Source organism: Chaetodon auriga, chromosome 14, assembly GCF_051107435.1.
Source record: "Chaetodon auriga isolate fChaAug3 chromosome 14, fChaAug3.hap1, whole genome shotgun sequence".
Lineage (NCBI taxonomy): Eukaryota > Metazoa > Chordata > Actinopteri > Chaetodontiformes > Chaetodontidae > Chaetodon > Chaetodon auriga.
The window spans coordinates 118368-144699 of record NC_135087.1 but is presented as its reverse complement, the minus strand read 5'-3'; the positions used below and the strand labels follow the sequence as shown (position 1 = coordinate 144699).

At 44.4% G+C, this 26332-nt stretch overlaps 3 protein-coding genes and 3 non-coding genes across 9 annotated transcripts in view; 4 read left to right on the top strand and 2 right to left on the bottom strand.

Moving 5' to 3' along the window:
- mipol1 (mirror-image polydactyly 1) overlaps positions 1–8641 on the bottom strand; it is a 49050-nt gene extending 40409 nt beyond the window's left edge. For both annotated transcript variants that reach the window (XM_076748366.1, XM_076748367.1), the window contains exon 1: positions 8488–8641. The gene's annotated coding sequence lies outside the window, so the exon portion shown is untranslated. The remainder of the gene's footprint in view (positions 1–8487) is intronic.
- A 2968-nt stretch (positions 8642–11609) lies between these two features.
- dkc1 (dyskeratosis congenita 1, dyskerin) lies at positions 11610–17935 on the top strand. Of its 2 annotated transcripts, none has more exons than XM_076749007.1 (15): positions 11610–11661; positions 12476–12531; positions 12607–12693; positions 13900–13991; positions 14084–14268; positions 14441–14505; positions 14698–14824; positions 15034–15164; positions 15395–15538; positions 15640–15760; positions 15954–16072; positions 16169–16272; positions 16655–16697; positions 17012–17167; positions 17638–17935. In XM_076749007.1, exons 1-15 carry the CDS (start codon positions 11646–11648, stop codon positions 17701–17703), a joined length of 1512 nt encoding a protein of 503 aa, XP_076605122.1. In that variant the 5' UTR covers positions 11610–11645; the 3' UTR covers positions 17704–17935. The 2 variants fall into 2 exon arrangements, with proteins under 2 accessions (XP_076605122.1, XP_076605123.1); XM_076749008.1 differs by having other exon boundaries at positions 11646–11661; positions 12479–12531.
- On the top strand, positions 13438–13676 carry LOC143332294 (small nucleolar RNA SNORD17). Its single transcript, XR_013078204.1, has one exon. It is a non-coding gene; the product is annotated as a small nucleolar RNA SNORD17 (small nucleolar RNA).
- On the top strand, positions 15211–15303 carry LOC143332293 (small nucleolar RNA SNORA36 family). Its single transcript, XR_013078203.1, has one exon. It is a non-coding gene; the product is annotated as a small nucleolar RNA SNORA36 family (small nucleolar RNA).
- Positions 15794–15870, top strand: LOC143332289 (small nucleolar RNA SNORD83). The gene has a single exon (XR_013078199.1). It is a non-coding gene; the product is annotated as a small nucleolar RNA SNORD83 (small nucleolar RNA).
- Positions 17936–18054: 119 nt separating the features above from the next.
- On the bottom strand, positions 18055–26210 carry LOC143331826 (uncharacterized). Of its 2 annotated transcripts, none has more exons than XM_076749009.1 (4): positions 25351–26210; positions 23505–23699; positions 21410–21620; positions 18055–19827 (listed from the first exon to the last, which is right to left on the bottom strand). In XM_076749009.1, the coding sequence occupies exons 1-4, from the start codon at positions 26003–26005 to the stop codon at positions 19593–19595; spliced, it is 1296 nt and encodes a 431-aa protein (XP_076605124.1). In that variant the 5' UTR covers positions 26006–26210; the 3' UTR covers positions 18055–19592. The 2 variants fall into 2 exon arrangements, with proteins under 2 accessions (XP_076605124.1, XP_076605125.1); XM_076749010.1 differs by having other exon boundaries at positions 23505–23696; positions 25351–26151.
- Between the last annotated feature and the right edge of the window lie 122 nt (positions 26211–26332).

Below are 26332 nucleotides of genomic sequence, written 5' to 3'. Positions count from 1 at the left end.
CTGACCTCTCTGACTGGTTTAGTTGTAAAGATTAACCACAGATTAACTCTTATAGCTCTGACCTCTCTGACTGGTTTAGTTGTGTAGATTAACCACAGATTAACTCTTATAGCTCTGACCTCTCTGACTGGTTTAGTTGTAAAGATTAACCACAGATTAACTCTTATAGCTCTGACCTCTCTGACTGGTTTAGTTGTAAAGATTTAACACAGATTAACTCTTATAGCTCTGACCTCTCTGACTGGTTTAGTTGTAAAGATTTAACACAGATTAACTCTTATAGCTCTGACCTCTCTGACTGGTTTAGTTGTAAAGATTAAACACAGATTAACTCTTATAGCTCTGACCTCTCTGACTGGTTTAGTTGTAAAGATTAAACACAGATTAACTCTTATAGCTCTGACCTCTCTGACTGGTTGCTCAATTGTTGCTGCAGGTTGCTGATCTTCTTCTTTGCTCTCCGCAGAGCAAGCTGGACATCTTCAGCTCTGCTGCTGAAGCTGCTGGACGCCATTAACACACCTTTACCTCACAGAAAACACACCTGACCAGTCTCCATGACAACCAGCACACTCTACACCACCTCACAGCACTTTCAGGTCATAAAGATGGAGGGTTGTGATTGGCTGACAACCAGAGACTAGCTGGTCAAATATTGATGAGCTCACAGCATCAGATGACTCAGGTGACTCAGATTAATCAGGTGAGTCAGGTTTGGGATACAGGGTTGGTTCAAGCACAAGACTCTCACCCAGGAGACCAGGCCTCTTGTCCCGAAACCATGAAACCAAAAGTTATGTTACGCTGTAAGTTAATTTCTGCAACTAAGAACTTGTTTTAAGACAAACCATGAGCTTTTCTCGCACCTAACCAAGTAGTTTTGGTTGCTAAACCTGACCCATGTGGTGTTACTATTGTGCCCAGCAAGTTTTATTTTGAAAGTCTAACAAGACACTGCATATTTATTATACCTTACTAACTTTATTATAACTTACTAACCTGACTGCAGAGCTCTGCGCTGACAAAACTGGTGCTGCACCCAGTCCCTTAAAAGGTGCTGACCAGGTGTCCGAAGGTGACGAGTTGGTGGTGAGAATGAGTTGTGAAGTTTGCTGGAACAGCAAAGTCCACATGCTGGAATCTTTGCTGTAACTGTACAGTGACTGGAGGAAGGTCTTTCAAGAACAGCTGATGCACATGATCAAATTCCTCAGTCATTAGCCATTATTGAGCTGGAAGGAGAGTAACAGCTGACACCTCACAAGGTGTTGCTCCACTTTCTCAAATTTAAGTAACACTACGAGCCCCAGTTCGGAAGTCCAAACACAGTCTGCATCTGTGCAGGTGCATCCAGCCTGTTTGAGGAAAAGAGGTGCTGTACCAGATTTAAATCACTAAAAATACTGACTGAGGAGGACAGATACATGACTTCCTACAGACCTGAAGATTTTTCAGCAAGTCCACTCATTTGAGACAAAGGTTTGCCTCACTGAAACCTGTGGCCAATTTAGAAGTCTGCTTTTTCAAAATATGCTAAATCAATTCACATCTATATCTCTACAAGTCTTCATTCAGATGCTTCCAAAATGCATCAGGGCTCTTAGCTCGTTAGCACATACTCCATGTCTTAATAACGTTTACATATTAAACTGTGATTTGATTGGTTTCTTCTGTAGCATATTATTCTTCCGACAAATCATAGTGACATCACTAATGATCCCTGATTGGCTGACAGTATAGGGCCACTTGACATGAAAAATATCATCTGGCCCCAACTCATTAAGGCTGACAATATCATTAGTTAATCCAGTTCAGACATCACACTGAGTGGCTGTTCTGATTGGTTCATTTGAATCTCCATTTCGTTGTCTATAATGAACTCAGAAGAAGACGCAGTAAGGACACATTTACTGACTTTTGTTTATTATTGAGCATTTTAAATAAATCAGATAATAATAGTCTTCATATTTTCTGTGTCTCAGCATCTTGCAGTAGTTTGTCCAGCAAAAGGATGTCAACTCGATGTTTCATCACAAACTGTCCATTCAGGTGGAAGACAGGTATGTCCCACCTGTACCTGTCCAGCCACACGCTGTTCTCTGGAAGAGTGATGTCCACCTGCTGCAAGACAAACTAGAGAGACAGAGAAAGGTCAACAGAATGTCTCTCTGTTGGATTTAAATAGAAAACTGAATATTTTCCCACTAAATCCATCTGTTTTCACTGCACCTCAGCGGCGCCTGGAGGTGAACTGGTACCTCTCCAGCTAACAGTTCACACTGCTTGAATGTGGACTTGAATCAGTCACCCTCTGGTTCCCAAGCCATGTTCATACGGACTGAGACACCTAACCAACCAAAGATTTAGAAACTTCTTCTTCTGGTCGGTGAAGGTCAGTGAAGACGACAACTTCCTGACTTTTTGTTTGAATATGTTAATCATTCCAGTGCTTTCTGCTTTCTTTACCTTCTGCCTCTTACTTTGGAAATAAACACACACGTGAAAGATCCTCACAAAAAGGACTAAACACTCTGCTGACCAGCAGGCGGCGCTCAGGTTACGCTGATGTGAAGAAGAGTTCGCCTGTGCTGTAAATGTTTGTCTCACCCGGTGTTTGAACGGTTCCAGCACTTCTTTAGCCTCATCACAAAGAGGACACGGGTCCTGCAGACAGATACAGGTGACTTAACGGTATTACACTGATTATATATAGAACCTATATCAGCATTTATGATACATCTAGAACATAAAAAGCAGCTTCCATTGCTGTTTTATTTAAACTGTCAATTTAAATGCAACACACAAAAAATTAAATAAAGAGCAAATCATTCAAAATCAACTCACTGGAGCTCCTGACTCATATTCACATCATCAAGGTACTGACGCTGAGGATACTACTCAGGGTACTTACTTCTGACTTCAAAATAAAAGCACCTATGAATGCAGACCAAATCATTTTAATTTTAACACTAACAACAGAAGTTATGAATTGTTACGATTAGCAGGTTTTCATGACTTCATCTTTACTGTAAATAATGTAAATACGCTAACTCGGATGATGTTGATGACATGACAGTCTGCAGAGTTACAGTCAGATACGGGGTTTCCTTGTTACCTTGGTAAACAGAGTCAGAGTGGGTAAAGTCTTGGTAGACAGTCTGCAGAGTTACAGTCAGATACGGGGTTTCCTTGTTACCTTGGTAAACAGAGTCAGAGTGGGTAAAGTCTTGGTAGACAGTCTGCAGAGTTACAGTCAGATACGGGGTTTCCTTGTTACCTTGGTGAACAGTGTCAGAGTGGGTAAAGTCTTGGTAGACAGTCTGCAGAGTTACAGTCAGATACGGGGTTTCCTTGTTACCTTGGTGAACAGTGTCAGAGTGGGTAAAGTCTTGGTAGACAGTCTGCAGACAGTCTGTTGGACGAGCTGCAGACCTGCAGGTCGAGTCAGAGGAAAAGTCTTCAGGAAAAACATTTGATCTGAGAACACAAACACAAACAGAGCATTACTGACCTCAACCGTCCACACTGAACCAGATCATCCACAGAGCCAGCCAACCAATCACAGAGAAGGAGGAGGAGAGAAGAAATGAAATACGAGCTGAACTGTGGGTACATCTAAATGCCCTTTATCTTCTCCTTGTTTCCTTCACTTGTGACCTTTCCTCGAATCTCAGTCACTCCACTGAGGACGTGAGGTCTGACGCAGGACGCCTCATTTTGTAGAAAGCAACATGTGCCCTCTGAAGCTAACGCAGGTACTGATGATGACGGCATGGCTGGGTCTCAGCCAGGTCTCGTATTTCTAACACATCATGCTTCGAAAACAAATCCAGCACGTCTTAGGGGTTCAAACAAATACATCACACAAAGACCAAAAAAACGTGACTTTGGCACCACCTTTCCGCCTTCATGGTGCTCAGGACTTCATCACAAATGAGTACTACACCCTCCAAAATAGCTGGCGGCAGTATCACAGTCATGGTGCAGTGGGCCACAGTCATGCCATCATATTTTTTGTCTTTGCAGGACTTGTACTTACAGATGTGTTGTATTTGTTTCTGAAGCCTTAGTTTTAGACACACTGTTTGTTAGTGGATTGCAGGTCATGTCACATTAAAAATGCATCAGAACACAGAAAATAAAGTGACGGGTTCTTTTAAGGAACACAGGAAACTGTCTTAATATGAAAGGCTGCCTGTCATTTAGGGATGTCCCGATAAAACTTTTTCACTTCTGATACAATACCAATATTGCAGCCTTGAGTATTGGCCGATACCGATATCGATCCGATACGATATCAGCACGAATCACACATACTTTTATTACTTATTTTGTAGTGTGGAATGTTAGAAAAGGCTTGATCAAGTGATGTTACTCAGAGAACAATAGTCAGCAACAGTAGGTATGAGAAAAACTGACCCATTTATTAATAACCAATTGGTTACATAAATTTTAACCTTCAACATAACATCTACAGTATTCTACAATTGAATAAAATAAATAAAAAATAAATTAGAAGACCCTGAAAAATAACCTAAATAAATCCAATAAAAACAAATTATACTTTTAAAGTGCAAACAATTCAAGTTCACTTCACTTATTTTTTACTGTCAGTATACGGTGGGAACAACTGAGGGCAGGGACAAAAACAACAAAAACAACAACACAATATTGTCCAACTGCTCAAAGTTAAGAGTTCACAGCTCCAGTTTCACTGACTGTGCCCAAAACAATGTCGGTGGTGAAGTTAACAGCATTTGCTTTCTCCACATGTGCGGCAATACACTTTTGAACTATGCATGTGGGATATAGTTTTGTCGACAATGTAGTGGCGGCTAGGAATAATGTAGCGAGGCTCGAGGTGCTCAATTAAGCATTTAAAGCCGACATTACTCATCACCAACACGGGCTGGTCATCGAGCACAATAAACTGGGCTATCTTTTCTGTTATGGCCAGTGCCTTTTTGCCGTCCTGTGGGAGTTTGTCACACTTTGCAAATGTTTCGCCCAGCGTTGGTTGTTTGAGGGAGGTTTGTTGTTTCTTCGCCTCGGTGGTCTTGCAAAAATCCTCATGCTGTTTTTTGTAATGCTGCTTCAAATGTGTGATGAGGTCAGAATCAGAATCAGAATCAGAATCAGAATCAGATGCCTTTATTAGTCTCCCGAACAAAAAAGACAGTGACACAACAGGGGAGGACAGGAGCGGGAGAACTGTGGGTCGCACACATGGAGAGCGCCCCGTTTACTTAGATGTGAAAGAGGAAAAACAAAAACAAGAGGGAAGAAGAGGGTAAAAAAAAAGCAACTCCCAAACTAAGCTCCTGTAGGAGGGGCACAGTGTGGGATTAGGAAAAAAACACCTCGGCACATAAGCAACATAGTAAGACATTACAACAAAATCTCAAGGACTTGCACATGTGGGAAGGGTGGGGGGAGTTGGGGAGGGTAGGTGTCGCAGCACAGACACTGGGGGCGCGTGCACGCAGCCACATTTAAGTGCCTCACAACTGCGACAAGGGAGGGAGGGGGGGTGGGAGCCACGAAGGCGTTGAGTTGGAGGGTGTGTGCATGTCATATGTGTCTTCGTGTGTGTGTATGTGTAAGCCCATGTACTTCATCTCCACTCAGTCCAACCCATTGTCTCTGCCATCTGGATGACGAAGACACAGCCGTAGCTGTGGAGACGACCTCGGAGAGTCCTGATCCAGAAACAAAGTTCACAGGAGTAGGGGGGTGATGGGGGAGGAGATGGGGCCGGAGCATCTTGTCTGCATAACATCCAGGAGAGTGGAGAGACACCGGCCTTGGGAAGACCAGCTATCTCAGGGAGCCAATGAAGATAACAATTGTTTTGGGGCAGGCCGACACTGCAAATTTTCCGTCTGCCTTTGAGTCTCTCTGCGTCTCCCAGTGTCTTTGTTCAAATATATCCAAATTCGGTGGCCAATTTCACCCGAGCCGAGCTGAAAACTTCTCCAAGTTGGCATCCATCCTGCGAAAGAGTTCAGGAATCACATCCAGCCTGCGATTTTGATCAAGAATTGCATTCAGCTTGCGATTTTGATCAAGAATCGCATCCAGCTTGCGATTTTGATCAAGAATCGCATTCAGCTTGCGACCGAGCTCACACATCACTTGAGTCTGAGTGTTTACAGCCCTGCTCATTCCCTCAATCGAGACTGGCAGCTTCTCGATTGCCAAAAGTGCTGCCAACATCTTCCGAACTTTGCGATAGATCAGGAAACTGCCAACTCCAGACAGCAGAAAGCCTGTTATCATAAATCCAATTATGAAGATGTCTTCAACATCCTCAACGGAAAGGATCGACAGGCACACGATCCTCCACTTCTCCCAGGAGTCCATCGTGTATCTGGCTGCAAACGTTCCGTCAGGGCAGGCGGGCTCTCCTTCACCCTGTCTCTTAGTTGAGAAAATTTGGTCAATTGCGTTGAGAGACCAGCTAACCAAATCCATGATTTTAGGCTTCGGAAAGAAATGCAGAGAGAGGCTCCAATAGATCAGACAAAGACAGCACAGGTTGGTCGTATTAAACTTTCCCGGTTCTGTGCCACCACGGGAAACGTGTGCATGACAAGTGTTGCACTCAGCTGCAACGTCTTTGTCCGAGTTTACGGTAAAATATTGCCACACGGCCAACATCACTTCTCCTACAGTAGAGCACACACGTTGTTGTTGTTGTTGTGACTACGTGGGCTCTGCATGCTGGATCGGAGATGTTCTATTGGCTGGATCCGGGTGCTCTTCTTCTTTGGCATTTGTGGCGGGCGGCACCAACGTTAAGGTGCATTACCGCCACCTACTGTGTTGCAGTGTGAACCAGAGTCACCTATGGATCGAAGGGCTGGAGCGGAAAATGGACTGCTTATCAGAGCGCTTATATCAGAGATTTTGGATGCAGTCCAATAAAATCCAATACTCGTTTTTTGGCTGATATTGGAGCGATATCCGATATTAATATCGGATCGGGACACCCCTACTGCCATTGGCTGCCAGGTGCTAGCTTGAGCTCAAACAGGTGAGCACTCTACAATCAGATTATGTTAGGTCTCAATAAACCCCCACAAATATGCTGTCATAATCTCCTATTTTCACGCATGAGTGTTGCTCCATGTTGTTCACTTACGTCTCGGTGTTGAAATGCTGCATGTTAGCATTCGTATGAATGCACGCTGATCATTTTCAGTGTGTTTTAAGATTTCTAGTTTCAGACTTAGTTGGTTCTTTGAGCACATTGTGTTTGTACGAAATTGAACGATTTCGACAAGGTGCGTCACATTCACTGTACAGTCGAGGTCCTTCACCTGTTCAGGTAAAGCCACAGACAGTCAGACCTTTACCTCGTACACAGATGTTTTGCAACATGAGCGTTTCACTCCTTCCTGGACGTCTCGTTCACAAACAACCTGATTTTTTAAAACACGTTGTTAAGTGTACACACGGATACACAGAAACCAAAAAGCTGGTTTCTGTGTATCCGTGTGTACATGTAAAACAGAGCACACGGGAAATTATGTCATCGCCTTAATTCATGAGCGTCCATTGTTGCTCTGTGACCAGCATGCATTTGAGGCAACAATGGCAGACTACAGGTTAGCTTATGTTTGGTTAGCGCTGCTGGGCCATCTGCCTGAGAGATGTTACATACCTACAAATAAATTCATAATTAGCTTCTATTGTTTGTGGTTTTAGGTTACAATGCCTGACACTCCCGCTCTCACTGCCCTTCTCTAGTATTAGATAGACAGTTGACTTTATCGCCACCTACTGGCCAGGTGTGTTTGACAGTGTTTGGAATCATTTCCTGTGAGCACAGAAACATTTTGCACAACAAAGGCTGTGTGGACAGATTTCCTTTAAAGTGAAAACTTTACAGCTGTTTCAGACACTTTAACACTATCATCAAGACACACAGTCAGAGAGGTTCAGAAGCTAAAGACATTTTCAACCGAGTATGTTATTCTGGGTGTTTTGGCACCAAAACAGGGCTGAAAGGAAAGTTTCAAAGAAAAACTCCCTCTCATCTCTCCTGAACACCAATGAATGAATGAATGTGTGAAGTATTTATTATTAGTGCTGCCCTCTGCTGGACACTTATAATGGGACAAGAAAACTGTCCTGCTGCATAAATGCAAAATTCTAATTATAATACTTCATTTCATTACTACACAGCAGACATTTAACATAAATACATTTAACCAAGTGTATTGTTTTCACTTTATATATGTGTTTGTTTTTGGCATTTCACATCTTACGTTTCACAATAAATGCCGCATGTTATGAAACGCGGAAAGCAAAAACCTCAGACTGAACCCGAGTTACTTCCGTGTTCACTCGTTCTGCTCAGTTTAAATCAGCCAGCCGACTTGCTAGCTGCTCTGCTAGCTGATCTGCTAGCTAGCCTGCTAGCTGACGTTACAGTAACTGTCGTCACCAGTTTTACAGACTCAAACTCGCAAAGGAACTCACCGAACCCCACTGCGCGGTCCCGTTTTGTCCCGGAGGAAACCCACGTTCCGGCGTCTTGTTTCACGTTTCTGTTACAGTTTGATTCTTCTTCTTCTTCTTCTTCTTCTTCTTCTTCTTCTTCTTCTTCTTCTTCTTCTTCTTCTTCTTCTTCTTCTTCTTCTTCTTCTTCTTCTTCTTCTTCTTCTTCTTCTTCTTCTTCTTCTTCTTCTTCTTCTTCTTCTTCTTCTTCTTAAGGCGGTTCTAAACTATCTTATAAGCGCATTACCGCCACCTACTGGACTATGGTACAGCGGTCGATTGACAGGAAAAAACAAGACAAAAAAAAAAAATCTCTATTATTCCTGTCGCTCTGAAGCAATTAACCAGAAGATTCTTTCCATGATGTCTTTCCTGACAGATTCCTCAGTGTATTACTGTGTTTTCCAACATTAAGTGCTGATATTAGTTCTATTCTTTCTTCATCATACCTGTTGACATCTCAGCAGTTCTCTGTTTTTTAGAGTGTGTGCATAGTCCAGCTGGGTGTTTACCTGTTGTACGGAGTGTTTGATACCTGTACTGTCGGACAGGTATTGACCATGTCTTCTGCTCTTGCTTCTGCTCTGTATTCCACCAACACCCACATGTTTTTGAAGACTGGAAAGATGTCTTCCTCTGCTATTTAAGTCCCAGTGTTCCTGCCAAATTGTGCACATATGGTCCTTTCTATAGTTTTAACATCTGTTTTACTTCACTGCATTTATATGTAAATTAACTGTAGTTTTAGTGATTGTTTTGCTAATAAGTCAGCCCTCTCATTACTTTCTCTTTCCAGTCATGTTCATTGGGAGGCTACTGAGTCCAGGTGGCCCACTGCATGATACCCTGGCTTCCAAAACATTTAGAGAACAAATTTTAGTCAGGTTTACATGCACATCACAGCCCCAAAACTGCCTTCATTAAAGGTACAATTTTTTATTTACAGGTACAGGGACAGCTGATAATTGCAGCTCTATGGCACTGAACAGCTGAGCTTCTGTGGCATTGGGCAGCTGGACCTGCCAATGGTATTGAAGCCCTGATGACCATGTCATCTTCTGTGGCCTCCACAGGACCATGTGAAAATGGTCAGGTGACTGTTGGATGTCAGGGTGGCTCCTCAAACAGTTCTTGAAGGCAAAGAACATTCACTCATGTCAGAATCAGAACAGGCACGTTGCAGGCTCACAAACCTGAGCCAAGTCACCTGGAGATTAGTGCGGTTGCTGGCAGGTAGAGTGAAAGCTGGAGGCCTGTTGTTATTGGATACGAAAGTCTGAAAGAATTGACTGTTTCAGATAAAATGGTCTAAGTATGCCCTCTGCTGGCAGTCCACTAGACTGTTTTTGAGTTGTGTCTAACAGTGTGAGTGACATCAGCCTCTCCAGAGGTATGTGGGTTTTTTTAATCGGTATGATGTTTCACTTTGGTTAGCATCTGAGTAGCTTGGTTCATTATTACAGATCACATTTTTCTGTGGAAATGGACATAGGAAAGTGGTCCATGATGATGCCATCAAGCTAGCAACCACAGCAGAAACAAGTGCAGCCACCACCATGCCATCTCTCCTACCATCTCCTCTCCACCACCACAACCTGGGCCTGGGTGGCTGTTTTCACCACCAGCAGGTGACGCTGAACTGGATGGCATCTATTAGCAGCTCTTCACCCAACCTTCATCTTGGAGAGTTAAGGGGCATGATTTGAGATGACCTCGTGTTGAATCAACCCAGACAGGTAGCCCTGGATAGTTTTCCAGCTCAGTTCTTGTCAGGGAAGAAATATACTTCCCTCAGTTCATGGAACAGGAACAGATCCCGACTTCAGGACTGTGAAAGGTGATGCTGCATCCTGTTTCCCTTGTAGACAGTTTAGGGCTCATCCATCATCAGTTTTAATGTTTACAGGAAAAGTCTGAGAGATTTTTTTCCACTTAGAAACTGTGTTCACTTAGCACTGAAGAAGTCCATGTCATCCCCAGAAAGCTCAGAGAACTGACCTGCTTTTGAGAAGAACCTGACGAAGAAACGAGCGGAGGGACAGTTTACTGAGGAGATTCATTCATCTGGCTGCAGCTTCATTAGGCCAAGAGCAGTTAGCAGACCATGGTCATATCATTTCTGTCTAAACTGTTTTCCTGATTGTTGTTAGCCCTGATTCTTTTGTTGGAAGCCCAAGAACAAGACTGGAGAAGTCTTCAGTTCACAATTGTAGAATTTATTCAGGTCACAGGAGAGGCAAGGCAGCGCTGGGCTTGAAGTGACAGAGTTGTCACAGGATCTCAGTCAGAGCAGGCCCAGACTTCCGGATGTATACACATTTTATCTTCTTGGCCTGGGACTTGCCCTGTCACAGAGGTTGGACTTACATGCGATTTCTCATTGGACAGTTATCTCTGATGTGAACAGGCCAAGCAAAGTTCACGTGAACTAAGTGAAATATGATACAAAAAATGTGTGTGTGTTGGTTTCAAGGCGTGTATCTAACGAGACAGATAAGAGAGGATTCTGTGGGCACATCCGGTGTCCGTCTTATCGAGTAGAATGCCACAGCGTTCAAACTAAGGAGTATGAATTGCAGGTTCACATGAGTACAGAAAAATACATGAATACAAAGACAAAGGAAATAATTCACAGTGAGTAAAATGGACCCTAAATATAACATTGTCTTCCATCTTTTAGGTAGTTAAAGTATATCTAGAGAGAGTGTGTGAACACTGTCCAAGTCAGGAAACAGCCATTTCGTTTTCTAAGGAGGACTGGAGTGGACCGGCGGCTCCAGGGGAATGATACAGTATGTCACCTTAAAATGGACGAAGATGGAGAGTAAAACCAGAAGATGGCAGTAATGCAATGTTGTGGATGGTAGCTGCTGTAAAACCTCAAGAGAGAAGGTTGGTGAAGGTTTTGGTTGTTTTGTTTTGTTTTGTTTTGTTTGTCTAAAACTTCGATTTATTAATTAATTAAATATCAATTAAGTGATATACAATAATCCTTGTAGTAACTCATGCTACATACTCCGGTACAGTAGGTGGCGGTATGCACCTCATAAGTTACGATTGCAACCCGCCATTAAACCAAAAAGAAGAAGAAGGAGGAGGAGACAGTGGCGGTGTGCGCGCGCTCAGTCCCTCAGTTGAAGATGGCGGACGCAGAGGGTAAGTGAGCTGCACGGATCCAGAGATTATGTCCACGTTTCTTACAGTCTTTGTTGGACGTTAGAAGGCGTCAGTGAACCAGTCTGAAGTCCACAGACCGACACTGTCCCCGTTAAACTTTGACTCGAGGCTGTTCAGCACCGACACCAAAGTCTGAAAACCTGTAATGTGATCGCAGCGACCTGTGGCTGTGCTGAGCACCGACACAGTGTCTGTAGGTTGGCCTGTGGTCCCTGGACCACCGCCAGGCCCGCGGAACCCCGCACGGCCCCTGCAGGACCGCGTGTGGCGGCTCAGACTGCGGTTCAACGTGAGGTTCGTTCACCTCATGGAGGTCTGAAGGTTCGGAACGCGTCTCAGGAGGTTCAGGGTGTCAGAGTGTCCGCAGGCGTCTCAGTCTGACGATCAGCAGTTCCTGTTATTGATGACTGGAGTCTGATCAGTTTCCGTATCGCTCTCACTTGGTCCACTACGGCCTGTTTCATGTGGGACTTCTCTCAGGACTCACGGGCCTGTTAGCTCTGGGTGTTAGCTTGATGCTAACAACCACGTGTTGTGGGAGAGGCCACGTGGGCTGCTCCCGGAGCCCCATGAACAATCTCAAGATGAAACTTCAAAGTTCATTTTGTGTTTCTGCTGAAAATGTGAAACATTGCTGAAGTATTTTTAGCTAATCGACACTTTTAACGTCGAGACCTTGAACGCAGCGTGTGTTAAAGCCTCTTTAATGAAGGCGTCACGCTCACACCAGATAGTGCATTTGGACTTGAAGTGTTCTGGCCTTGATTAAAAAGTCGTTTCCATTGTGTTTCAGCAGTTTCAGTGAAGAAGAAGAAGAAGACAAAGAGAGTCAGTGAAGAAGAAGTTGGGGTGAGTGAACTTAAGCCGGCTGATAGGTTTATTCTCTGATGAACCAAGTTTGGACAGTGTGTCTCTGTTGAACAGGAGATCCAGCAGAGCGGAGACTTCTTCATCAAACCTGAGTCTAAAGTGGCCTCTCTGGACACATCACAGTGGCCCCTGTTACTCAAGGTAGGACGCCTGAGTTTACCTGTCGCACATCACTCACCTGTTGTCGCGGCCTTTCTTCAGCGCGTTGTTAATGACGTTTGTGTTTCTGAATTCATTTTTATGTGGGATCTAAATGTGGTGACGTCACTGCTCATTGGACAGATTTCAGTGTCCTGCTGGAAAACGAGGAACTGGGGTCACTTAGCGATTCTGGACCGTGTCTCCATGTTTCAGTGTCTCAGTGACTAATGGAGACAACACTAGTTGAGGTTTGTCCAGTATTGATGGACCAGGCCGTGATGTAACACCTCCACACGTCAACGTTTGTCCAGGGATTTTTGTCACACATGCAACCGTAGGAGAAGAGAAATGCCATCAGCAGATCAGGATCCCGGGCGAAGCTCGCTGTGACGTAGCTGTGGTTTGTGGGCAGAGCCGGCTTGACCTTTAGCCCGTCCTTCTTCTCCGTGTGTTTTTCAGTGTGGACTAACCTTCAGTCCGACCTCAAAACTGGTCAGAAATATTAGAGTAAAGGTTAATCGTGAACATTCTCGTTAAAATGCTAACAAAACAGAATAAATGTGGTTGTGTGAGTCTGGTCAGATCATGTGACACGTGAAGTACATATGTATGCGGAGAACAAACGTGCAGCTTGTTACAAACTGGCTCATAATCAACACGTGAATAAAGATGTCGACAAATTTTCTGATGTGGTTTAAAGGCAAAGAGCACGTTGACCGTCTGTAGTTTCCCTGCAGTCCTCATGTGAAGTGATGAATCAGTTTATCCATTCTCTGAGCGGCCATCTTGTCGCAGTCTCCGCCTCTGCTCCCGTTCTGGGGGCGGGGCCTCTCTGCTGCAGTGCCGGCGTTGTCCTGGCGTTCTGCCGGACGTTGACCTGAAACTGCGCGGAGAGAACGGCTCGACATTGCAGCTGCAAAGACGACTTCCTGTTCTGATCACATGACTCTTTTATGGGAAATGGAACGAATGAAATTATTCACATGTAAATAACAGTAATAACCAGACAAATTTATTCTTAGTCACACGTTTTGAATAATTCATTTTTCAGAGCAGTAAATGAAGCGCACGCGAACAGGATGGAGATAACGTACTACCAAAATAAAGGCCTGGCTGTGTGCTGTAATCAGCTGTGACTTCCTGTTGGCCCTCTTCACACAGGAAGTGAACAAACTGCAGTTTGATGTTTAATTTTGTTTCCTGCAGAATTTTGATAAACTCAACATCCGGACAGCTCATTACACTCCCCTACCGCACGGCAGCAACCCTCTGAAGAGGACCATCCAGGACTATGTCAGGTGACCTTCAGAGAAATGCTATGCTACCATGGTCTATGAACAGACACATTAACGTGGGTGATTTCTACTTCCTATTTCCTGCTTCCTGACAGGTCAGGCTTCATCAACCTGGACAAACCGGCGAACCCGTCATCTCATGAGGTCGTGGCGTGGATCAGGAGGATCCTGCGGGTGGAGAAGACGGGTCACAGTGGGACGCTCGACCCAAAGGTCACGGGCTGTCTGATTGTCTGTGTGGATCGAGCCACGCGATTGGTCAAGTCGCAGCAGAGCGCCGGTACACAGATGACTGCTTCCTGTTTGTTGTTCCTGTTGGAATGAGAGAGTTTCCAGAAGAGCGCACTTGTGATGATTGAGTGTAGCACTGAACGTCTCCACCCGGCCGGCAGGCGTGTGAGCACAGTAAAATCCAGCGGCCCCCCTCACTACTCTCTGTGTGTGTGTTGCAGGTAAAGAGTATGTGGGGATCGTTCGGCTGCACAATGCGATAGAGAGCGAACACACTCTGGCTCGGGTAAGTCTGACCGCTTCCTGCTGCGCAGCCGATCGATGGATCCCAGTGCTGATCTGTTTCACAGGAAGGAATTCATAATAGTGATTGGTTCTCCACGTAGAAACGAGAGTTTCACTTCTGTTCAGTACAAACACAACTGATCAGAAAAATGGTGATGCTGCGTGCTGATTGGCTGCCTGTGACTGTCTGCAGGCGCTGGAGACACTGACCGGCGCTCTGTTCCAGCGGCCGCCGCTGATCGCCGCCGTGAAACGTCAGCTGAGAGTCCGAACGATCTATGAGAGCAAACTGATCGAGTACGACCCGGAGAGGAGACTGGGTAAGATCAGTGATCAATAATCAATACACACTGTTGATTGCTCACTTGAGTCCATCTGTTCACTGGTGAGCCTTACCTGTCGATCAGTGTCCAATCTAACCTGAAACTTGAAACTCTCTTCAGAGAATTTCAGGTGATTCAATGTTTTTGTTTTCATGTTCGCCGCTGATGTCACGGCGTTGTTGAGGTCACTCAGCTCTGTGTTGCAGGTATATTCTGGGTGAGCTGTGAGGCAGGAACTTACATTCGGACCCTGTGCGTCCACCTGGGTCTGATGCTTGGGGTCGGAGGTCAGATGCAGGAGCTCAGGAGAGTCCGGTCCGGAGTCTTGGGGGAGAAGGTCAGCATCACTTCCTGTTCTCCCGTGGCCTCCTGCTGGAGGTCAGGTTCAAAGTGTTGAGTTCAGTCCTGCTGCTCAGTGCAGGTCTGCTAATTAAACTTTGAAACAGAAACCTGCAGCAGAGCCACAGGTTACATCACCTGTAGAACCTGTGGAGCCTCAATGCTGCTGACATCATAATGACATCACTCCGTACCTGTGACATCACTTCACAACGTGTTCTGTGTTAGGACCACATGGTGACGATGCACGACGTGCTGGACGCTCAGTGGCAGCTGGACCACAACAAGGACGAGTCGTACCTGAGGAGGGTGATCTTCCCTCTGGAGAAGCTGCTGGTGTCTCTCAAACGGCTGGTGATGAAGGACAGCGCTGTGAGTCTTCCTCCTGTCTGACACCTGCTGTGTCCACTTTATTAGGAACACCTAGCTTGATGATCGAAACACACCTGAGTGACTCCGACTGTTGTCTCCAGGTGAACGCCATCTGTTACGGGGCAAAGATCATGCTGCCAGGTGTCCTCAGGTATGAAGACGGAATCGAGCTGAACCAGGACATCGTCGTCATAACAACCAAGGGTGAAGCCATCTGCACAGGTGTGTGTGTGTGGGGGGTGGGGGGAGTGAGAAGCCACATGATGAAGTGAGGAGCGTCAGTAGCTCTCGGGCTGTGATGACCTGCTATCTATCACCCTTTTCTGATGGCTTCACGGAGTATTGGGACGCGTTGGGGTTATTGATCGAGTCAGGTTAAGTTGTGTGGATGATTTATTGATCTGTTCTCCTCCAGCTGTCGCTCTGATGACGACAGCCGTGATCTCCACGTGTGATCATGGCGTCGTGGCGAAGATAAAGAGGGTGATCATGGAGAGAGACACGTATCCTCGGAAGTGGGGTCTGGGACCGAAGGTACGCCTGAAGTTACTGATCTCTTGTGATCAGTGAAAGTAATCAAAAGTTCTTCCTGTGAACTCTGAATGTTTAACGGTAACTTTGATTCATCAGGCGAGTCAGAAGAAGATGATGATTCAGAAAGGACTCCTCGACAAACACGGAAAACCCAACGGCAGCACACCGGACGACTGGAAGAACCAATACGTCGACTACAGGTATGCTCACCTGAGGGAGGATGGGTAAACTGCAGCAGACAGGTCCCATACAGGCACAGTCAGGTGTGTCAAGGTGTGTCAGTGGTGAAGTTGGGTTGTTTTTTTTAAAAACAGGTGTATCTCAGGTAGGTTGCAGACAGTTATCCCTCACCGAGCTGACGTGCTCTCTGAGGGAGTCCGTCTGCTACATGAACTTTCAGGTTCGAGCGTCTTTGCTCTGCTGTTTGCTGAGTTGCAGCTCACCTGAATACAGTGATGTGATTGCACTGACCTCAGCAGTGATGTCACACTGACAGTGGTGACATCACTGCTGCTCACGTTTAATGTTGAGATAAAACATTTTTCAAACCTCATTAAAAACAGTTTTTGTTTTGATTGACAGCGTCTCCCGGGCGACAGAGGAGTCATGTGACTCATCAGCAAAGGTAAGCTGACCTTATCAGAGGACCAATCACATGACCCCACTGGAGCTTCAGCTGTGGAAACCAGTTCAGGTTTTCAGTGGAAGAACTTCAGATATAAAACCTGTCATTGATCAATAGTTGATGATCAGTACAAACACTGACCTGTGGGCGGTCTGCCTCTCGATCGGCTGATGTGATGTTTGTATCTTCACCTGTCACTCACTGTGATGTCATAGGACATCATTACTGGTTGACAGTAGCCACCTGGCAACCAATCAGAGTTCATGTTGACTGTGACCAGTAAGATGAGTCTCTCTGACCTCTGTGCTCTGCAGAGGAAAAGGGAAGCGACAGACAGCGACGGTGAAGCTACGATGACACCCAGCACGCCGTCTGCAGAGGATGTGAAGAAAGAGAAGAAGAAGAAAAAGAAGAGGCAGAAACAGGAGGAGGCGGGGCCTGAGGAGGTGGAGGCGGAGCCTGAAACAGAGGCGAGTTTGATTCATAGGCAGTATGAAAGTGGGCAAAGCCATGTGAAGTGCCTTGAACCTGCATTCTAATGGCCAGCAGGGGGCACTGAGGACAATTCACATATAAAACCTAAACGAGATAAAAAGAATGTAAAATAGTTTGATACTAAAAGTACAAAAATAAAGATGCCGCTTAATATGGGATGGAAAAGGCAACCACTGATTAATTAGGAAACTAAACTAAATGACATAAAAAGAGTAAAATCCGACATTTCTAGAGAAGAGCAGCGACAACGTCCAGGTGTGTATCAGGAAGTCAGAGCTGGTTAAAGGTTGAAGCTCAGCTCTGAAGCTCAGTTTTCAGCTTTGTGTTCAGCGAGCTGCTTCCAGTTGTCCACAGCAGCAGGTGACGGCAGCGCTCCTGAAGGCAAACGGCGAACAGCGTGTTCACATGTGCTCACGTGTTAAATTGTTTCGTTTTTGTCATGCAGGTTGTTGAAAGTGCCAAAAAGAAGAAAAAGAAGAAGAAACAGAAAGATGATGACACATCAGAGTGATGACAGCAGATCAACAGGTGACCTGGAAACTGTCGGACTCCGCCCAGCACCATACCTGTCTGAATGCAAAGCATTGTGGGAGTTGAATAATGGACTGCATGGATGCGGGAAGAGAACGTTTTTGTTTTTTATATAAATTTTATGTGTTTTTTTTTTTTTTTTTCCCCAAGCTGTAAATACCTGAACGGGAAGCCCGTTTGTAATTTCAAAATAAAGGTCTTTGTTTTCTGTATTTGTCACTTTCAGTCGAACAGAACTCATCACTTCGGACTGATCAGATGCTGAAATAATGAAATGAATGAATGAATTTGAAATGTGCCACAGCAGGAAAAGGAAACGGATTCAGAACTTCAGAACATCAACATCAGCACTTTATTTCAGTGACCTGCTGCTGAACTGAACTTTGTCTCTACTTCAACTATGATTACAACCAGCTGACAGGATACGTCTTACTCTGATTTTCACAGCATTCAGTGTCTTTTTTGTGCTGACAGGAATAAAACAGCTTTGAAATGCAGCGTTCAGCTGCAGCATGTGGACCATGACACTCAAAGACCCTCCATCAGATCAGAAAGAACCATCAGGATGCCTCAGCTGAGCTTCATCAGGTTCAGGCTCAAACTCGACTCCAGAGCGTCGACGCTCACTTGGATAATCCTGTCTGCCGGTTTTGAGGTACCTGCTTTAATATTTGTGGCGCCCCCTGTAGGTCAGGCTCTACATGCTTTAGTAGGCCTGTTCCTAACCAGCCTGAAGAGAGACAATGAGACTGTTGATCCCATGCAGAATAAAAAGAATGAACAATGAAAATGTACAAAATAAACTGAACTACAGAAGTTGTACATTATATTCAAAAGACTAAACTGCTCAAAAAATGAAGGGAACACTTAAATCACACATCGGATCACGGTGAACAAAATATTCAAGTTGAAAATCTTTACTGATGTACAGTTTGTTGAGAATATGATGCAACAACAGTCAATGGAAACCAAAATCAACCCACTGAGGGCAAACTTCACACCGAAAATGAAAGTAAAAGATCAAAGTCACAGGCTGATCCAACTCCATGAACACCGTAAACCTTCTTGTGACCACATGTATGGATGTCTTCTTCTTCTTCTACATTTAGTTCAGTAATTTAAATATTGGTCGCATGAACTGCAGGTGGAGGGCAGGAAGTTATTTTCTGCATAGGAAACACTACCGCACGCTCAAAATAGCCACATTTTGTGTTGTTTACAGTTGCTCAACAAGATTTTATCAAGTACCGAAAGTGGAAAATGCAAGAAAATTTGCAAGAAATTGAACGAAAAATGTATTGTTAAGGGTCTGAGGTCGGGAGGAGCTGAATTGGATCAATGCTAGAAATGGTGTGACATTAGCTGTTCTTTTAAATCCATGGTGATAGATTTAAAGTAACAGTTACAAGAAACACGACAAACACTTGTTAAATCAGCGTTAACGCTTTCACATAAGACAGCTGAACGTAAATAACGTACTCCGTCTTGTTTCATGATGATCCTCGTCTGGTGGTGTTTCACCGGACGTTTTAATCCACAGGACAATAACAGCTAAAAACGACAGTCATCCCAGAGCACTTTGGTACCAAGGTCGTGGACCAGCCGCTAACAGGAAAGTTGTTTGCCTCCAGACTTTTGTCTGCTTTCATTTGTTTTCTCCAGCAGAATGGCGTCTGAATGAGCAGGTAGTTGTTTTATCTGCTGAGTCAGCAGCAGCAAATCTTTCAGTTCAGCTGAAAAATTGCTCCTCTTGATAACGTAAGAGTCACATCTAAGACATGTTCTGATTTTCTGTTTGTACCTTTCTCTCTTAATTTTATCTAAACTAGCCCAGTAAGAACTTTCATCCATCTGTTCCATTGTGATTGGTCAGACACAGTGGCAGTTGAGCGGGTCTCTCTGTGAGGTAGTGATGACTCGGACTCTGTGGTTGGTCACTTTCTGCAGGTCAGATATCAGCCGCAGCAGACGAGGACTCGGCTTGTAGACGATCCGGCTCGGGTCGCTCGCGTCTGGTCTGTAATATGAATCCAGAACCTCCACAGTGTGGAGATGCTGGAGCTGCTGCAGATGCAAGAAGTCTCCATCTGACACATGATGATGTCTGCAACACAAATGCACTCGACTCAGCAAACAGAAGATCATTATGGAAACCAGCCAGTCACTATGGAAACCATATGTTTCTTCCAATAAGTATTGCTATGATTCATCCAACCGGTGATCAGCTCCTTTTCTGTCAGTTTTTATTCATTTAATAACTAAAATAATAATAAGAAACTTAATTTGTATGACACAGTTCATACAGGAAATCCCATGCATCAAGTGCTTCACACAAAAACCAAACTGTGGTGGTTTGGGAAATTCTGGTGTTTTCTTGTGTTTTGTGTAGAGGTGTGTGGCTTTGGTTGCTGTGTGTCCTTTTTTGTTTCAGGGCAGACTAGAAGGATTTCAGTTTGTCCTCATTTAACTTCGATAAATTCTTGCTCATCCATTGATTTATTGATTAACAGACGGTCAGTGATGGAGTCTGTAGCTGCAGCATCATCTGCTTCAGCACAGATGTTCAGTCATGTGTCGTCTGCATAGAAACATCCTTTGTGCTCTGTAAGGACCCAGACACATGATCTCCGATACTGACATCAAAGTTTCTGCCTTCAATGTTTGTTTGAAACCAGTTTAACACTCAGTCACAAAGACCAACAACTGTTCAAGACCACTGATTCAGACATCGTGATCAATTGTATCAAACACTGCTCTGAGGTCTGACAGGACGAGAACATCAGAGTTTAGTCTGAGGTCGCTGATGATTTCAGTCTGAGCAGCTTCAGAGATGTGGTCTGTCCTAAAGTCTGACTGAATTCATCCAGAATGAAGATACTCAGACAGACATACTTAAATGATGTAAATTCACTCTGGTCAATGTCACCACACAAACTGAGTAGAAAAAATGGCTGCACGTCTCCTCCTCTCCTGTTCCGTCTGACTGACTGATTAAAAAGTAGAATCTGGAGGACAAGCCTCTATCAGTGTTGACACACTGGTAGTGCTGCTTAGTCAGAGCTCAACTAAAAACATAAAATACAAATTCTTTTCACTTATAAGATCACCAACCAAAAAGGATTTGATGATGATGTGACATTACAATGAGCTCATTTCAGCTGTAGGGATTCTGTGAGAAATGAGACACAGATTTCAGGTTACTGAGACAGGAAGCAGATGGTCTGTGATGGCTACCATGTGTTTCACCATGTTTAAGATCAGCGGCATGTTTAAGGAAGCAGCTTTGGATTTTAATGTGGTGGTAGTGGGTGTATGGTATGGGATCCATGTATGTATCTGTCAGATTTGATGTTTTCTGTCCAGTTTTATGTATTTGTGTTCCCCAAGGTTGTACAGAAGGTGGAAACAATTTGCCTTGCAGAAGGACAAATAAATCAAAATCTCATCAAATCTAACTGGTCTTCAGTCAATCAATCTTCAGGCTTCAGTTTGTCTAAGCTCCTCAGCATCATTATTGGACTTAATCCAGTTACTGATTCTTGATTATAGGGGATCACTTCATTTTCAGCCCCCTCCAACAGGAATTATATTTCAGTGGTAATTTCTAGAAGGCAGAGTTACCCATTCATGAATTCAAGTTTGATGCATACGCTGAAAAAAGAGGTCATCAGGTGTCAGTAACTCACCTGATCCGGAGCATTCTCAGGTGAGGGAACAGCTGTGGGAGGAGTCTGATCAGGTTGGAGGAGGAGCTCCAGGGCTCCAGGTGCAGGTGTTCCAGGTGAGGAGCTTTGTGTGAGACCACCCACAGATCTTCAGGCTGAAGATCCACACAGAGAGTCAGACTGAGGAGGGAGGACGGCAGGAAGTCAGCGTACGCTGCCAGGGGATGGCCTCCTATTGGACAGAATGAGGTAGTCATGACTTGGCTGCATCTCAGAGGTTTCAGCAGCAGCAGCAGAACAAACAGAAGTCCTGCCTGCCTTTCAGTGAAAGTAATGGATGTGTTATTGTTTGTGTGCTCACTGCTGATAATTTGAAGACTTCAAAAACTGAACAAAGTTGACGTGGCAGTTAGAGTGGAAGTGCTGCACTGAGTGTGAGTTTCTATTTAAATGTGTTAATATAGGAGCATTGAGTGAAATTGAAGTGTCAGTGGAGGTGCAAATGCTGGACGAAATATAAGATTCAGCTGAAGGTCAAGCACTGAAAGGACTAGAAATAGTTGATGTGAAGGTGAAGCAATGTCTGCTGAAGAGTAAAAACTGAAGGTTGAAGAACAAAAATCAGTCTAGGTGTCAGCTGAAATGCAGCAGGTCAGAGTGAAAATAAAGTTGATGAAGCATCTGATATTTTGAAGGTTCAAATTCAGAAACAGGAGGTCCTGTCACTTTAAAACTGAGAGGTGGACTGAAGGAAAAGACAGTGGAATGTCCCTTTAACAACACCACGCTTTTCCATGAAATGTCAGCTCATCACCAGAAACACAAATACTAGCAATATAAAACATATCTGGGTGTATGTAAGTTTTGGTTTCTGCTTTTTTTGGTCTTCCATGAATGAAACTCACTTGTCAGCAGTGACTCTCTGATATGAGTGAGTAGAAGCCAACATCACAGTAGAGTGACAGTAGAATGACATGTAGAGTGCCAGAAGAGTCACATGTAGAGTGACAGTAGAGTCACAATAGAGTGACAGTAGAGTCACAAGTAGAGTGACAGTAGAGTCACAATAGAGTGACAGCAGAGTGACATGTAGAGTGACAGTAGAGTCACAATAGAGCGACAGTAGAGTGACAGTAGTCACAGTAGAGTCACAAGTAGAGTGACAGTAGAGTCACAATAGAGTCACAGTAGAGTCACAGTAGAATGACAGCAATGTCACAGTAGGACTAATGTGTTAAAAAGTAACAGGTTACAGTAACTTGGTCATGCTTGGAGAAAACTAGTATTAAATGAACTAAATTAAAGATGCTGAGTGATTTAATTATTTTTTATGTAGCTACGTAAACAAATTCATTTTTGTCATTATCATCTTGCCTGTCTCCCTGCATTCCCTCATGTGTCCTGCTTGCCTTCTCTCTGTCCCCCTTTGTGTCTTTCTGTCTGAGCTGAGCTGGGCGTGGTCTCCTGCACACCTATGGCTCATCACTAATCACCTGCAAGGTGTAAAATCCAGTTCTTCACTGCAGTCTTTGCCAGTCGGTTGTCCCGTCTGTCGTTTTTTGTTTCAGCTTTCTTTTTGAAACTCTCCTGCCAGTGTTTTGACTCCTGTGCTTTGTGTCTCCATCTTAGAAAACCCTGAGCTTGACACCACCTGGATCTCCTGCCATAAGTCTGCCTTGCCTCACTGGTCTACCGATGTCTGCTGTTCCTCCCTGCCAACTCGGCTCAGCTCGTTCAGATTGCGCATTTCAAACTGTCGTTCTGTTTTTGGGCTCTGCAGAAATTCCCTGTTATGACAGTTTAGCCAGCTGCAGAGGTCTGTGTATGTGCGCTTCCTGTTGAAGATGTCGTGTCCAGGCAGCCAACAAATGGACAGGTAAACTTTTTCCAACTACCTGGACAACAAATATGCAAAAATGGAAAACGGTGGCTGGAGTACAGCTCCACCAGCACAGACCTAAAGTTACTTTTCAAAGTAACACATTACTTTTCAATTCATCAGTAATTAAAATACTTTTTTAATGAGGTAACTTTTAGCTGCAACTACTATTTTTGAGTAACTAGCATGCAACTGATCACAATACTCAGTAGAGTTAGAGTAAATGATGAGACTCACCGTGCACGCTGAGGCTGCAGAGCTGCGGAAGTGACATCAGCCATGTTTGCAGGTGACAGATAGGACCAGGTACAGAGTACAGGTGAAAGACTGACAGGCTGTGGAGGCGGGACAAAGGTTGCAGAACTTCCTGTGTCACCACAGCATCATAGTCCAACAACTGCAGGTCAGACAACTGTAGAGTGCTGTCACCTGCTGGAAGACAGACACAACATACCTCAGAATCAGAATCAGAATTCCTTTATTGATCCCCGAGGGGAAACAGTTTTTGTTGCAGGTGCTCCTTGCAAGAATAAAGTTATACAAAAAGAGAAGAGAAAGAAAATAAATATATAAAAAGCAAATACAAAAACAAAATATTTATACTGAGAAAATATATATATATATATATATATATATATATATATATATATATATATATATGTGTATATATATATATATATATATATATATATGTATATATATATATATGTGTATATATATATATATATATATATATATATATATTTTCTCAGTATAAATATTTTGTTTTTGTATTTGCTTATATATATATATATATATATATATATATAAACAAATATACAACAAAATATATATACTGAGAAACAAAATAAACAGGGTATATACAGAAGGATGTGCAAAATTGAATTTGGTCAATATCTATGAGATAATATCAGTATAAATATGTGTGATCTACAGGCAGTGAAAAGTCCAAGGGCCATTCAGAGGGAGGAAGTGTACAGGTTGCTGCTATTGCCTGCTATTATACCTGTTATGAGTCGACACACCTGTTTTCATGACTCAACACATCTCTCACATCTTATTAAACCTGTTATCATATGAGTCAACACACCTTTTATTATAGCACTGCTGATTATTGGATGATAACTGTCCAATCAGTGGATGTTTTGGTGTCCCTGTCTGACTGCTAACTGTCCACCAGGCTAACGGCTGCTGGGAACAAACTGTTTCTGTGTCTGGTGGTTTTAGTGTTCAGTGATGTGTAGCACCGACCAGAGAACAGAAGTTGGAACGTGTGGTCTTCAGGATGTGAGGGGTCTGCAGCTTCCAGCCTGTTCCTCAGTCTGGAGGTGTGTCAGTCCTGAATGGAGGGCAGGTTATAGTCTATATAGTCTATAGTCTTATAGTCTGTTGCAGTCTGTTCTGGTCCTGTTTGGTGTCAGACCCAAACCAGATGATGGTGGATGTGCATAGAACAGACTGGATTATTTCTGTGTAGAACTGGATCAGCAGCTGTTGTACCTTCTTGATGATGGAGGCCATGTTTGAAGTCCACCTTAGGTTCTGGGAGACAGTGGATCCCAGAAACCTGAAGATTTCCACAGTAGAAACAGTGTTGTTGAGAATGGTGATGGGGGCAGTGTCGAGGGTCTTCTCCTGAAGTCCACCATCATCTCCACAGATTTGAGCGTGTTCAGCTCCTGGTTATTATGAGTGCTCCAGAGGACCAGCTGTTCCACCTCCCGTCTGTATGCAGACTCGTCAACGTCTCGGATGAGACTGGTCAGCAGAATAGGAGCCAGAGCCTTCAGCTATCAAGTTCCTCTCCTGTGAGTTTTTAGGAGCAGGCCTAAAAACCTTTCGATAAAGCTTACAGTTAGTTAGGGCTGGCTCAGGCTGGCCATGGACCTGAGTCTGGTGCTGTTCAAGGTTTCTGGCTGATTAACAAAGTTTTCCTTTGCCACTGTCAGCAGGTGTTTCCTTTGGAAGGTCGAGACCTGCTCTGTAGGGAACACGCCCTCTGACAATGTTTTTTGTGATTTGGCGCTATATAAATGAATACCTGTGTGTGTGTGTGTTTGCGTTTACCTGTATTTGTGTGTACCTGTGAGGTGGGCAGGGCTGAAGAAGTCATGTGACAGTGTCTTGTAGGTGATCATGGTCCAGGACAGGTGTTTCAGCTTGGTCAGGTGAGTCAGGATACTGCTGAGTGTCGGGACTCTCAGACTGCCATCGTGGTGCAGCAGCAGTGAGGTGAGACAAGTCAGCTGATTGATGCTAGCCAACAGGTGAGAGACATGACAGGTGAGCTGCACATTACAGAGACTGAGCTGCATCAGGTGATGACTCAGAGGAAACAGGAAGTCGATGTTCTTTAGCGGAGTGCAGCAGCTCGTGATGGACAGACGCTGCAGCTGGCTGAACAGTTTCAGCTCATCAATGCCCCCCTCCCTCCAGTAGTCCAATCGCAGCGCGCTGAGAGCAGGAAGCCAGGTGGAGAGCTGCTTCAGGTGTTTCCTCTTACCTGAACGCACCGACACACTGGCCACGTGCCTCTGAGCAAGGCTGCACCAGAACGGCTGGTTGTATAGAGAGAAGTGTTGCAGCACGACGCTGAAGCCTCGCCACATGGGGCGGGACTTATCCAGCAGCTGTCTGAAGTGTGAACAGGTGCAGCGCACGCTCAGTTTGTCTGTCCAGGACAGGAAGCTGAACACCTTCAGCCATAGCTCAGCAGGAAGCTGTAGTGCTGACGTCATCACAATAACAACAAACAAATACTGAGGTCTGACTCTCTGTATCGATTATCGGTTATTTCTGCTGTATGATCGAGGATCATACAAACTGGGACTCTCTCTCCGCCTCTTCTTCTTCTTCTTCTTCTTCTTCTTCTTCTTCTTCTTCTTCTTCTTCTTCTTCTTCTTCTGCTGCTGCTACTTCCTGCTGTGTCAGTGAGCAGAGTGTGTGTGTGTGTGTGTGAGCGGTAAGAAGTCTCACTCTGACTGTTTCTGCTCAGCTCGGGATTCACGTCAAAGAGGCTGCAGCACAAATACAGATTATTCCAGCAGTCTATTTGTTAGGCCTCA

What these genes read in the sequence shown, in the direction of transcription:
- dkc1 (XM_076749007.1), top strand. An exon ending in GCGAACACACTCTGGCTCGG is followed by an intron (nt 14,506 to 14,697) that starts GTAAGTCTGACC and finishes GACTGTCTGCAG; the next exon opens with GCGCTGGAGACACTGACCGG. An exon ending in CATGTGACTCATCAGCAAAG is followed by an intron (nt 16,698 to 17,011) that starts GTAAGCTGACCT and finishes TGTGCTCTGCAG; the next exon opens with AGGAAAAGGGAAGCGACAGA.
- LOC143331826 (XM_076749009.1), bottom strand. Translation starts at nt 26,005, where the DNA reads ATGACGTCAGCACTACAGCTTCCTGCTGAGCTATGGCTGAAGGTGTTC. An exon ending in CTGCAGCCTCAGCGTGCACG is followed by an intron (nt 21,621 to 23,504) that starts GTGAGTCTCATC and finishes TCTGTCCAATAG; the next exon opens with GAGGCCATCCCCTGGCAGCG. An exon ending in CTGAGAATGCTCCGGATCAG is followed by an intron (nt 19,828 to 21,409) that starts GTGAGTTACTGA and finishes TTTGTGTTGCAG; the next exon opens with ACATCATCATGTGTCAGATG.